We start from the raw sequence: 12719 nt of genomic DNA on the forward strand, positions 1-12719 counted from the left end.
TTAAATGGGCCTTGCAGAGAGAGAGAGAGAGAGAGAGAGAGAAAGAGAGAGGCCATGAAAAAAGTTGGAAATAGAAAAACACAAGGTAAAAAGCGTGAAGGCTGACATGATTTTAGTATTAAAGTGGGGGAGGAAAAATGCTTGATTTAAGCTACAGCATGCGTTGGACCCTTTGCAATAATGTCCAGTCAGGTGACATAGATATATCATATACAGCCATTATGATTACACGCATAATATATTGTATCTTAAGACCTCTTTGCTGATCTCCCAAGCTAAGAAAACCTCATGCTCACTTTATTTTACATTTAAAGAAGAAAGACACAAAGATAAAAGAAAAACATTCTTTCACGCTATCCATCTTTTTTTCATGGTTTGAACTTCATAGTCATAGATGATGATAACTGTAATTTGTCATGTTAAATTGATGTGAGAGGAGAGCAACAGCCACGAAAATTTTAAGGAAATAAAAGAGGTTTCACCTTTTTGTTTCTTTAGTGGGAAGGTCATTGTTGCGTTAGCACAGGCTTGTTAAAAAAGAAGAGTTCTCATTCTCAAGTGCAGCATAAGTAGGAAAAGTTTGTGTGCAAGCATATTAATACATATCAATTCATCATGGGCTTTCAAGTAGACGAATTAATGTCAAGTAGTAAAGAAATATTGTTGATGATTAATGCATAAATCATTTTATTCCCAGTCCCCACTCATATATTTGTTTGAGAAATGCACTTGAGAAGGGCGAAAAAAAAAAACTAAAAAACATGATTTCGAGAAGGCACTCAAGTAGTAGATAACCTAATTCTCAAAGCCACGTTAAGGAGAGCAGCTTAACAACAAATACGCTAATGAGAATCAAATTACCAACTAACAACAAAATCAAATTACCAACTAAAATGGGAGATAATCATGTAAACTACAGGAATCCCAACTAAAATAGGCAATAATCAAATTACCAATTAAATTAGTCCAGTGAGTTCATTTATTTATAGCCCCTTTTTCTTTTTTTCTATTGGATAAGGTTCATTATTTATAGCCGTAAGGACACGTTATAGGTCCCAAGCCCAAAAATGAAAAGGACAAAAGCCCAATACAATAAATTTGTAGAGAATGTGCTAAAAACTGGACTTCAATGAATTGGATAACAATCACAGTAGGTCAAAGATGACTAGAAAATGGAAATAAACAAGTTTTATGCAAGGAAAATATTCCTCGGCAAAGTCTAAGGAGAGTAGTTCTTATATATATATATATATATATATATATATATATATATATTTCATTTGAACTTATGTACAATTACAGTTCTTGTGGCTATAGTGTTTTTTCTCTCGATTCTCAGATCCCCCCTCTGTAATGGGGCTTTCTTCTTTATATTCCTCTTCTTTATTTCATCTTAGCCTCCCACGTGTAGATCAAATTGCTGAATTTGATTCTTATCCCATCAACACCTTCCTGAACTCTTTGTGAGTAGCTGTAAGGCTAAAATTTATTATTCAGGTATCACCTCTACATTAATGTGACTAGAGAGTTAACTGCAGAGCATTCAATACGGTGGTAGCAGTTTTCTCCTAAATATTTCTCAGCTTCCCTTCTTCTTATTCTCTCTTGATGCTTATCCTTACCAGTAAAATTGTCTGGTGTATTGTTTTTTATGGCAGGTCAACCTTTGACCTCTACTCTACTTAACCGAGGAGGCATTTCTTCTTGGACTATTTTCCTAAACCTTTATGACCAAAAAACTTCCATAACTTACTCATTTGTACGTCTTCGTTAAGGTCTAACCATCCCTAGACAGCTATACGTCCTCGAACAAGATCCACGGTCCAATATACATTCCTAGGCCCTTCATCCTACAATAGTCCTATTAAGGACTGACATGAAAGTTCCCAATGAAGTTTTAATTATTCATCAAAATCATCACCTTATTGAGTGTTGACCATGAGAAGGGCAGTTTGGGGAGTGTAAACAGTTTTTTAGCTTGGCGACGACAGATATACATTCCCAATCATTCTGTTCCCTCCTTCCTACCCTCTTTTTCATTAACAAAACTCACTTTGAAGCAACAACCACTTCCTAAAGACCTTATAAAAGCCGGTCCAATGTGCCCAAAAATTTCACAAAAAGCAACAACGAACCTTAGCTTCAAGTTAAACACGAAGTGAGAAATATGTCTCCCTCGATTTCTTTCTTGCTATTCCTCTCTTCCCTAACTATACTCTCCATTACTAGAGCTCAAGAAAGAGCCCCTCATGGCCTTGCTAATGAGAACCCAATGGCATTTTCACCATCGGCATATGATTTCTTCCATCCAAACACGCAGAAATCCAAGACCAAGGATGCCTGTTCATCAACCAGTTGCTCGCCATTGCCCATGGCAGCTCAAGTAGCAGCCACTAAAGCGAATGATGTTCAAGTATCATCGTCCCAGAAAGGTGGAAGTCGAGTGGGAGCTGGTGGCGTTGCTGGCATTGTTTTTGGCTTTGCATTTGTAGTGCTTTTGGCAATGGGTGTCTACTACGTGGTGATCACACGCCGAGGCAACATGAATCGAGCCAATTCTGTTCAACCTGATGCTTGATGTGCAAGAAGCTTGTGGAACTTAGACCAGAACCCCCCCCCCCTCCCTCTTTCCTCTTCTTGTCTCTTTCTTTACCTATTTTCCTTTTATTCCCATATACATTTTATTTGGGTTATGGAATGTAACTATTAACTTTTAGTAGTAATCAACTTCATGGTACTTGATAATTAAGGCTCATGGTCTCCTTAAAAAAACCGAAAAAGAAAAGGCTCTCGGTTCATTTATTGTTCCACTTTTGCTACATGAGCAATAAAGGTTGTTGAATGATTTCTAAGCTATAGTCAAAGAGAAGTGAATCAATATCTCCTAGGCAGTGGCGGAGCCACATATATCCTTGGGGGGCCTTGCCCCTCCAAAATTTTTAATTTTTTTTATAATTTAAGTATATTTTATAAATATTTAAAGGTTATATGAAAAAAATAAGAGTTGGCCCCTAAAAGAAAGCATAGATCAAATAATTTAGTAATTTTTCCTAAAAAAAGAGAGTTTAGAGTTGATATACAATTGCAATAGAATGAAATAGTTAGGTAGTAAGTTTTGTGAGTAAATAGTGGAAGTGTGAAACCCTAAATTTTAGCTTAATTTCAATTTCAATTAATACGGTCAAATCATTCAACATTGGTAATATATGCAATTTGGTTGAAATTTCATATTCTCAAGATTTTATCAAGAAATAAAAAAGTTCATATAATACTTCAATTATAACATTATGATATTGATTTGTCAAACATGGATGAAGTTTTGCAAACAATTTATATATTTTATATTTTCACACACACACACACACACACACATATATATATTATGTGGATTTTTTTGGGGAGGCTCTATTTTTTATTTGAGTTTATCTTGAAAGAATATATAGTTCGCCCCCCCTAACTCAAAATTCCTGACTCTGCTACTGTCTCCAAAATTGGGTAAAGTTAGGGGTGACAAAATTTGACACGACCTGCGAACCCGACACAACACGAAATTAGTAAGTTATAGGTTGAGGTTTAATGGGTTCGTATCATATTCGAGTTGACATGACTGACCCGTTTAATAAACAGGTTGAGTTAGTGTCCATCACATGAAACCTGTTTGACCCGTCTAATTAAATGACATTTTGCCAATATACCCTTCAAAGCACTAGGTATATAAACTTATTAGTTGTTGTGATTTATTTTCTTTGACATATTATGATTGATTATTTGTGATATTGAGATATGCTTTAATTTTGAATGATTATTAGTGATGCAATTACTCGTTAGTTCTGAATTTTGTGTTAAAAATATTTATTTGTTTGGTTTTTCATAATTCATATCAATTTGATTAATACTAAAATTAGTTTTTTTTTTTCTTCATTTTGATAAAATCTGATAAACAGGTCAACACAACTAACTCATTTAATAAATGGATTGTGTTAGGGTTGAGAATTCCTAACCCATTTAATAAACATGTCGGATTAGGGTTAACCCAAATAGTTGAATACTTATGAGTCAACACGACACGAGCCCAACACACGAACACGAATTGCCACCCCTAGATAAAGTTACCTTTCAATAACTTCTTATAGGTCTAGTAAAAGCTCTTTGTGCACTGGATATGACCTTTTCAGTCAAAGAGAATGGAAGACGCAGAGAAGTAGAGGCTCTAAAAGTCAACAAAAACAACACTCTAAAGAGTAAAGAGCAGTATCATTATTGTTATCTAAATCTGAATAATAAAAGTATATAGAATTAAATTTGCCTGAGAGAATACTATAACAATATCACGTGAATTATGGCGATAAATAGATTGGATAATATCAAAAGTCACATTCTTCCTTGTGAGGTTACCAAATTCAATTCTCATAACTTATTTCTCTAACTCTATTTTTTCCCTCAGTAGCAAACAAAATATCAATCACTCAAATTCAATAACAACTCAAATTCTTTGTCCACCTTCCAAATTGTCTAGCAACTTGCAACAAGATCCTGATGACAAGGAGCATCAGCATCAAAGAATGCTATGCTATCCTATTATACCATCTCAAAAAACCACGTTATTACTTATACCATCCCATTTTACAATACCTCTCACATCCTAAAACTCTATTCTTATTAAAATATTATTCTTTAATATTTCTTTATTATTTCTTTTTAACCAATACTTTTTTTCAGTTCCATTTTCCTAGGCTTTCCAACTGTTTTTTTTTTTTCCTCAGCCTCCCTCAACCTCTAGCACCGGTTCATCTCACAGAACCACACACACAGACCCATCAACAGAGCCACACACAGCCACACACACAAACCATCAAACCAGAGCCAACAACGGCCACCACACCCACCACCCAAGCCACCGATCAGAAACCACATTTGCCGATTTGAAACCCACCAGAGCAAACCCATTCAAAAAATATCATCACCGGAGCTACCAATGATCAACCCAACCGATCCACCCACCGATCAACAAATCTACCATTTCAAACCCACCATCAACCAATCCCAGCCCACCGATCCAAACCCAGCTCGCCGATCCACGATGAGAGATGAGAGAGAGGCCGTGTGAAGCTTCGCCGATCCACGACCAACAACCAACTTCAGCCACAACCAACCACGACCCACAACCCCTTTAAGCACCAGTCACAGCCAGAAAAAAAAAAAAAAAAAAAAAAAAAAAAAAAAAAAAAAAAAAAAAAAAAAAAAAAAATCACAACCACCACATTGACCCACGCCAAAAACCACAACCACCACTGACCCACGCCGTCACCCCACGACCCAAACACCGGACCCACAACCCAACCACGACCCAAGCACCGGACCCAACCACGACCCACAACCCCTTTTAAGCACCGGTCATAGCAAAAAACCACAACCACCACACCCACGCCGTCACCCACGACCCAAACACCGGACCCACAACCTAACCACGACCCAAACACCGGACCCACAACCCAACCACAACCCAAACACCGGACCCAACAGAGAAGGAAGAGAGAGAAGAGATGGCGTTTGGGTCCGTAGAAAGGAAAGAACAGAGATGGAGAAACAGAGAAGAGAAGGAAGAGAGAGAAAAGAATTGTGGTTGGAGAGAAAAAATCGGAGGGGAATAAAATATATATATATTTTTTTAACATCCTGCTACAATACAATTCTAAGTTTAGAATTGTACTGTAGCACTATTGCAAAAATTTTTGCAATAGTGCGGTTAAGCATTGTTTGATGCAAGTGTTTTTGTCCTCTAAAATGTAAAAAATGCCTTAAATATGACTTTAGCATTTTTCAATACTAGTGCTCTTTGAAACTGAAATAGTGAAATATCTAGGTATATTTACTATTTCTCACAAACGTTCATCAGTTGGAAAAGGGAACAAAAATAAGAGTGATGCATGTGTAACTAGATGAACTTAGGAGGAAAATAGGAAGAGAGAAGCTTCATTCTCAAAACACTACTTCTCCAGCAATTATAGATCACTATAACAAGCATCATTTAGTTGTAGATCTACCACGAGTAAGGTCTAACGAACTTGAAACAAACATGTTGGTTGAAAACAGTCTCCAACTCTCCCAAAGTCCAAACACATTATGGCCAATCAAGTGATAAGGTGCGTACTAGTCTAGGTCATATGCAATATCCATAGATTCAATTACTATATACAATTAAGGTCTATTTGGATACTGCTTATTACTGAAAACACTGTAACAAAATAATTTTTAAATGTGTGAATAGTGTCGTAGGACCCAATTTTAAAGTTAGATTTGCTGAAATCCATACTTGTGGGTCCCATGAACAGTGCACAAGACCCACAGAAAAACACCAAACGCAGGGAGAGAAATAATTTCAATGCAATCCAAACTCAACCTTATCATCACTATCCCAAATTGTATCAAATAAATGCATTCTATCTAAGAGAAATAGATTCTATAAGGAAAGACTTGTAGCGTGTTTGCCCAATTTGGCCAAAGTAGATGCTTGAAGAAGTAAAAACATTGTAACAAAATAATTTTTAAATGTGTGAATAGTGTCGTAGGACCCAATTTTAAAGTTAGATTTGCTGAAATCCGTACTTGTAGGTTCCATGAACAGTGTACAAGACCCACAGAAAAACACCAAACGCAAGGAGAGAAATAATTTCAATGCAATCCAAACTCAACCTTGTCATCACCATCCCAAATTGTATCAAATAAATGCATTCTATCTAAGAGAAATAGATGCTATATGGAAAGACTTGTAGCGTGTTTGCCCAATTTGGCCAAAGTAGATGCCTGAAGAAGTAAAAACAACTATAGCATGCATCATTGCTCATTTAACGAGAAGAAAATAATAATTGCAGGTAATATTATTATGGAGGTCCTCAATCATGGCCTATAACCCTGCATGTTCCATTCATAACACAGAACATGTAATGTGGGTAAGCCGTAGCATCTGTATACAAAAACAGAGATACGCTCATACATGATACATCAGTAGTGAACTACCCTGGCATTTCTACCACCCACGTGAACTAAGGGATTCAATAACAGGTCCAAACGTCCGATCCACAGCTTTATTCCATAGATGTGCTAACTCTGAGCGAGATATCTTTCCTAATATGGGTTCTCTCACCTGGAAGAAGTTCAAAGCTGAAACTATTAGAATTTACTGCCTAGCACTGTTTGAATTATGTACTAAAACATTTCAAAGAAAATGATTGCTATATTAAAGATCATACAAACCTCATCTGTTTATTCAATGAAATTCATATTATCACATTATTATTGCTGAGTTTGATAAAGAAGATCCAAAACAGATTAAACATAAACAGTTCCTGAGGAAATAACACAAAAACCCAACCTCAATCAAAATTCTAACAATATGTATTGATGGAATCTATATCTAAGATATACAGAAATAAAAATAAAAATAAATAAATAAAAAATCTCAATTTTTTGTCGATAGAGGCATTGAATACATTGTACTCCCCAAAATCCAGCAAAAAGAAAGGATTTCTTTCTGATGCTCAAATGCTGCCCCACCTAATGAATCATATCAGATTCATAATGAGAGGCTCAATCATATCAGATTCCTATGTAGTCACCTTATTTCCATCTCCCCACTAACAACAATCATTTAGAGCTATTGAGAAATTTAAGTTTACAGATGCAGAGGCATCAGGTAGCTAAGTACAATTTTGCCCTTACATTGACACCCCTGAACAACAAATTTCTGTTGTTTTCCCACAAGGCAATGAAGAAACTGCAAGCTTTTACAATAAAGATAATAACAACATAACTTGCTCGACAACATGAAGGGCCTACAGTATTGAGAGCATTGAGGATGGTTAATGAGGCATGTGAAGCCATTTTTTTTTACCACTTATAAGATGTGACCAAAGTATAGAAGATTTTTTTAAAAGGTACATTACGCACCCAATGAGTTTGGAACGAATGATCTCACCCTTTGACACCGGAGTGTCCCAAGTTCCAACAAGCCCAATCTGATACTAAGCCCAGCCCAGATATGCTCCTTGAAGACCAGAATTGCAGCCCACCATTTTGAACTTTTATCATTAATAAATGAAGTCAAATAGCATTTAATTGAGGTTTTCCTAGGAAATGGTTAGCTTTTATGTTTTAGTTCTTCTAAGCAAACAAGTCATTTATTTTGTTATAGTTCCTATGAGTCAAGGTCTTGAATTAAATAAGATCAGAGTGTATTTTCAGATAAAAAAAGCTTTGTGCTTCAAAAGATGGATTTCTTCTTTTAAACTCTTATCCCATTGGTGGATTCCTTAGGTGGCGAGTTCTAGTTCTGTATCCCTTTGGGTGATGTTTCTATATCCCATAGAGTGGTGAATTATTTATCCCTTTTATTTATTAAGTGTTTGGTTCAACCCATCATATCATATTACATTCCAGCCATCCTTCTTCCCCTTATTGGATCCGTTTCATTTTTCCCTTACAAATCCGTCGGTTGTTAAAAACCAAACAGATACCGGATTTGTAAGAAAAAACCAAACGGATCCGATAAGGGGGTGAAGGATGGCTAGAATGTAATATGATACGATGGGTTGAACCAAACGCTTAATAAATAAAAGGGATAAATAGTTCACCACTCATAGAGAAGCACCACCCAAAGAGATACAAAACCAGAACTCACCACCCAAGGAATCCACCAATGGGATAAGAGCTTAATAGAAGAAACCATCTTTTGAAACACAAAGCTTTTTTTATCTGAAAATACACTCTAATTGAATTTAATTCAGCCAAAAGGCTTATATAGAGCTTAGAACAACCCTCTAAGCATGGGAAAATGAAAATAGCATTTAAAAGATTACATTTTCAAGACCTTGACTCAAAGGAACTATAACAAAAAAAATGAGTTGTCTACCTAAGAGAACTAAAACATAAAAGGTAACCATTCCCTAGGAAAATCCCAATTAAATGCTATTTGACTTCTTTTATTAATGATAAAAGTTCAAAATGATGGGCTGCACTTCTGTTCTTCAAGAAGCACATCTGGGCCAGGCTTAGTATCAAATTGGGCTTGCTGGAGCTTAGGACACTCCAGTGTCACCCTTCACCCACATTTGTCAGAGGAGGAAGTTCCATTTGAGTCAATATTGCAGCCATGAAAGACTAATTAGCTAGTACTTTCCAAATTGGCTAATTCAAGAATTATTTTATAGGGTCCAAGTGTGAAGTTTAATTGAAGTAAAAGTCATGTGGTTTGAGTCCTTTCTTCTTCTCTTTCTTGTGGTACTTTTCACAGGCACCATTCATGCAGCCCCTTGACACCATAAAATTCTCTTTTCCTTCTTCCTTACAACCCCAGATCAAGCCCTTTCTTTTACCTATCAAAATCCTAAACCTCGCATACTTTCTTTTACCAAATAACTCATCAAATCACCTTTTAATTCCTATCACAACCTCATAACCCTTTCTTCAACAATTCTTTTTTTATTTTTTGGTAAGTAATAAGAATAGTATTAATCATGAAGAAAGAACGAATAAAGCAAGTACAAGGTGTTCATGATGGTGAACACAAGAAAAGGCAACAAACAACAACAAAGATAGAAAAAGCAGGTTAGGGGATAATACTAAGGGAAGAAAGAAACTCAATGATGGAAGAACAAGTCGAAGAGCCCCAGCTCCTAGACCAATCAAACAGAGTACTCTGGCATAGAGCTTGTAATTGAACAATCGATTTCTCTTTAGCCTCAAAAAAGCGCCGATTTCTTTCCATCCAAACAACCCACATCAAACAACCAGGAACCATATTCCAAATGTCCAAAGAAAATTTCCCCAGCCAAAAACTCCAACAAGACACCAAACTCTCCACAGAACCTAGCATGACCCATTGGATCCCATATACCTGTAACATTCGTACCCACAACAAGTGAGCTACAGGACAGCGTAGGAGAAGATGATCCACAATTTCCTCATTATAGCAGCACATACAACACCGATTCGCCAAAGAGAGACCCCGGAACATCAGATTATCCAAGGTAAGTATTCGACCATGAGCTGTTGTCCACATGAAAAAAGCCACCCTTTTAGGATTCTTAATCTTCCAAATACCCTTCCAAGGGAAACTAGGGATAGAACCACCCCGGATCTTATTGTAATAGGACCAAATATCAAACTTGTCATTCTTCAACAATTCTGAACCTTAGATCCACAAATTCCTAACCCTAAACCCACAACAAGCACACAAACAAATTCCTCAATTTATCCTACATCAGCCAAGATAAAATATTTACAAAAGGGAATTTTGCAAGTTGCCAAAGAGGAATGTGCATGAAGGATTCCCTTCCTAAAACTGTCCCAACCAACAACATTCTAGATTCATTTGGCAAAACTTGCAAGCTTTTTCCCTTGCCACCCCCCCCCCCACAACCCCCTTTTTTTCTTTTGAATCTGTTCTTGATCTATCAATGATATCTCCTTTTATATTCTCTTTGGTCCCTGGAAGGCAGGACCATAAAAGGTTGCAAAACAAGATTGAAGATGTAAAAACAAGATGTGTTGATTGAAAGCTTGACATTTTTATAATAAGAATCGCATAATCTTACAAACAAATTGGTAGCAGAACAAATAGCTAGATATTAATTAACTATTGTCCCAAAAAAAAAAGGCCACCTCCTCTCATAAGCTACCTCAGAGACAATTTCCTGAAGTCCCACGTAGAATAAATCTCTCTATTTACGCCATCAGCATATAAAAAAGTTCAACCACAATCGCCTGCTCCTCTTTAACACTCCCACACGCCCGAATTGATGTGAAGTTATTTCATATGTATGATACATGTGACTTATCAAAAAAAAGAAATATATGTGTATGAGACATGTGACAGAGCCGAAGTGATGTCAATCACCCCATATTGCACACCTAAGTTTTTATATCCATCTTCTATTTGGTCTTTGCTGACACCAATCGGATGATCTCAACGCACATTTATCAGCTTCTTATGTGATTACATTATTACATGATCAAGACTTCCCAATAAATTGACGACTAAAGTATAAAATCCGCCACTTCACAAGCTTATCACCCAAGGGTCAATAACTAACGGGAGATTTACACCAATCAACAACCCTCTCAACTCTTGGGAACCCTAGTGTAAGGCACAGGAAAATTATTAAACTCGATTCCCTAAATAAATGAGAACAAACCCATTGCCCTCACTACCCTGTTTTGCTTCAACCTTGTTATAGCAACAAGTGTACATATTAACCAAATTATCACACTCTGTTTGAGGAATACTTATGATAATTAGATTTATGTGCTCATTCAATTTTTTTTTTTTGGTTTTGGCATCTAATCTATTAAATTAAAGCATAACTATAGAAATAAAAACAACAGGAAAATCAAAATTTAAATTTCCAACTAAAAAAATGAAAAAGCAGAAACTGAATTCTAGGGTTTTGAGAAAGCGAAATTGAAAATTGCAATGTGAAAGAAATGGGAGATAGGAATTACGTGAGAGTGGGTATCGGATTGAGAAATGGATCTATAGATGGTTCTGCGTTGCTCAAACACCACGATCCCCGTCAATATGCTTCCCAGCGCTGCGCCAAGTAGACGCTCCTGCATTTTCCCAAACACTAATAATAATAAGTAAACCATAAAAACCCTACGAAAATTTAGAAAACGATAAAACTTTAGAAAGAAAAATCAAATAATTTTTTAAGGAATAAATGAGCATCACCTGAGCTAGAACGCTGACCATGGTGCTGGTTTTGATTTGTTATTGTGCGAACCAGGAAGAGAATTTTTGTTTGCCTTGCCAGCAGTAGCGCAAGATATCGGAGCTGATTAAAAGCCTAGGGCCTGGTTTTAGATGGTGGTTGGGCTTAGGTCCAAAGGTGTACTCGAATATTGGGCTACTGGCAAAGTTCAGCCCAGTGTTCTAGGCTTCTAGTTCATTTGAGTTAGATGATTTTAGGAAAAAAGGAAAAAGTTTAACTCCCATCCGTTTTGTGGCTATTGAAAAAATCATTTATGTATATTTTTATTCGTGTAAGTTGTTTAATAAGTGATATGACTTGTTTAAAATATATAATAATAAGCTCAATTGCAGAGAGAGGGATTGAGTGAATCGTGCATCTTGCCCGCATGACTGGAAAAGCTGAAAGGCACAAAAAATGTGTAGTGCACGAAACTCACAATAGGAATTTATGAAATGAGTTTGAAACAATATACCTAGTGCGAGAGAAAGAAAATAAAAATGAAAGACTGATTGAGGACAAAACCTTGAAAATCACAAGGGACAATGTTGCACTTTGAAGAAATTCCCAAAGCCAGCGAAATGGAACCCAAGAGAAGCACTTGTGTGATTCAAGAATACAAAAGATACAAATAGAAACGCAAAGTGACATTAAGAAATTACAGAGGAGTAAGGTAAGTACGTACTTAATCAAGAAATAACTCATAGACCAGTAGAACTAAGAAAGCATCAGTAAGTACTCACAACAAAATGATGTTGAGAAAAAGTGAAGAAAAAGGAGATGATGGAGAAAAGCATATATATAACATCAAAAAGACTAATCATAATTAACAAGATGACATACTCAATTGTAGTCACATAAGTAAGCTCGTACGTAACACCATAAATTGCCTATACGAATTTTGAAACCACTATTACATGTGGAATTATGAAAATGCAAAGTATTCCCTCCCATTAATGTCTCAGACTTAGG

General features: G+C 36.3%; 2 protein-coding genes across 2 annotated transcripts; one reads left to right on the top strand and one right to left on the bottom strand.

Annotated features, from left to right (window-relative positions):
- The first annotated feature begins 2272 nt into the window (after window positions 1-2272).
- On the top strand, window positions 2273-2578 carry LOC115950891. Its single transcript, XM_031068172.1, has one exon. The coding sequence runs from the start codon at window positions 2273-2275 to the stop codon at window positions 2576-2578; it is 306 nt and encodes a 101-aa protein (XP_030924032.1).
- Window positions 2579-6813: 4235 nt separating this feature from the next.
- LOC115983484 lies at window positions 6814-11836 on the bottom strand. The gene is made up of 3 exons (XM_031106190.1): window positions 11729-11836; window positions 11500-11607; window positions 6814-7144 (listed from the first exon to the last, which is right to left on the bottom strand). The coding sequence occupies exons 1-3, from the start codon at window positions 11747-11749 to the stop codon at window positions 7028-7030; spliced, it is 246 nt and encodes an 81-aa protein (XP_030962050.1). The 5' UTR covers window positions 11750-11836; the 3' UTR covers window positions 6814-7027.
- Between the last annotated feature and the right edge of the window lie 883 nt (window positions 11837-12719).

Source organism: Quercus lobata, chromosome 1, assembly GCF_001633185.2.
Source record: "Quercus lobata isolate SW786 chromosome 1, ValleyOak3.0 Primary Assembly, whole genome shotgun sequence".
Lineage (NCBI taxonomy): Eukaryota > Viridiplantae > Streptophyta > Magnoliopsida > Fagales > Fagaceae > Quercus > Quercus lobata.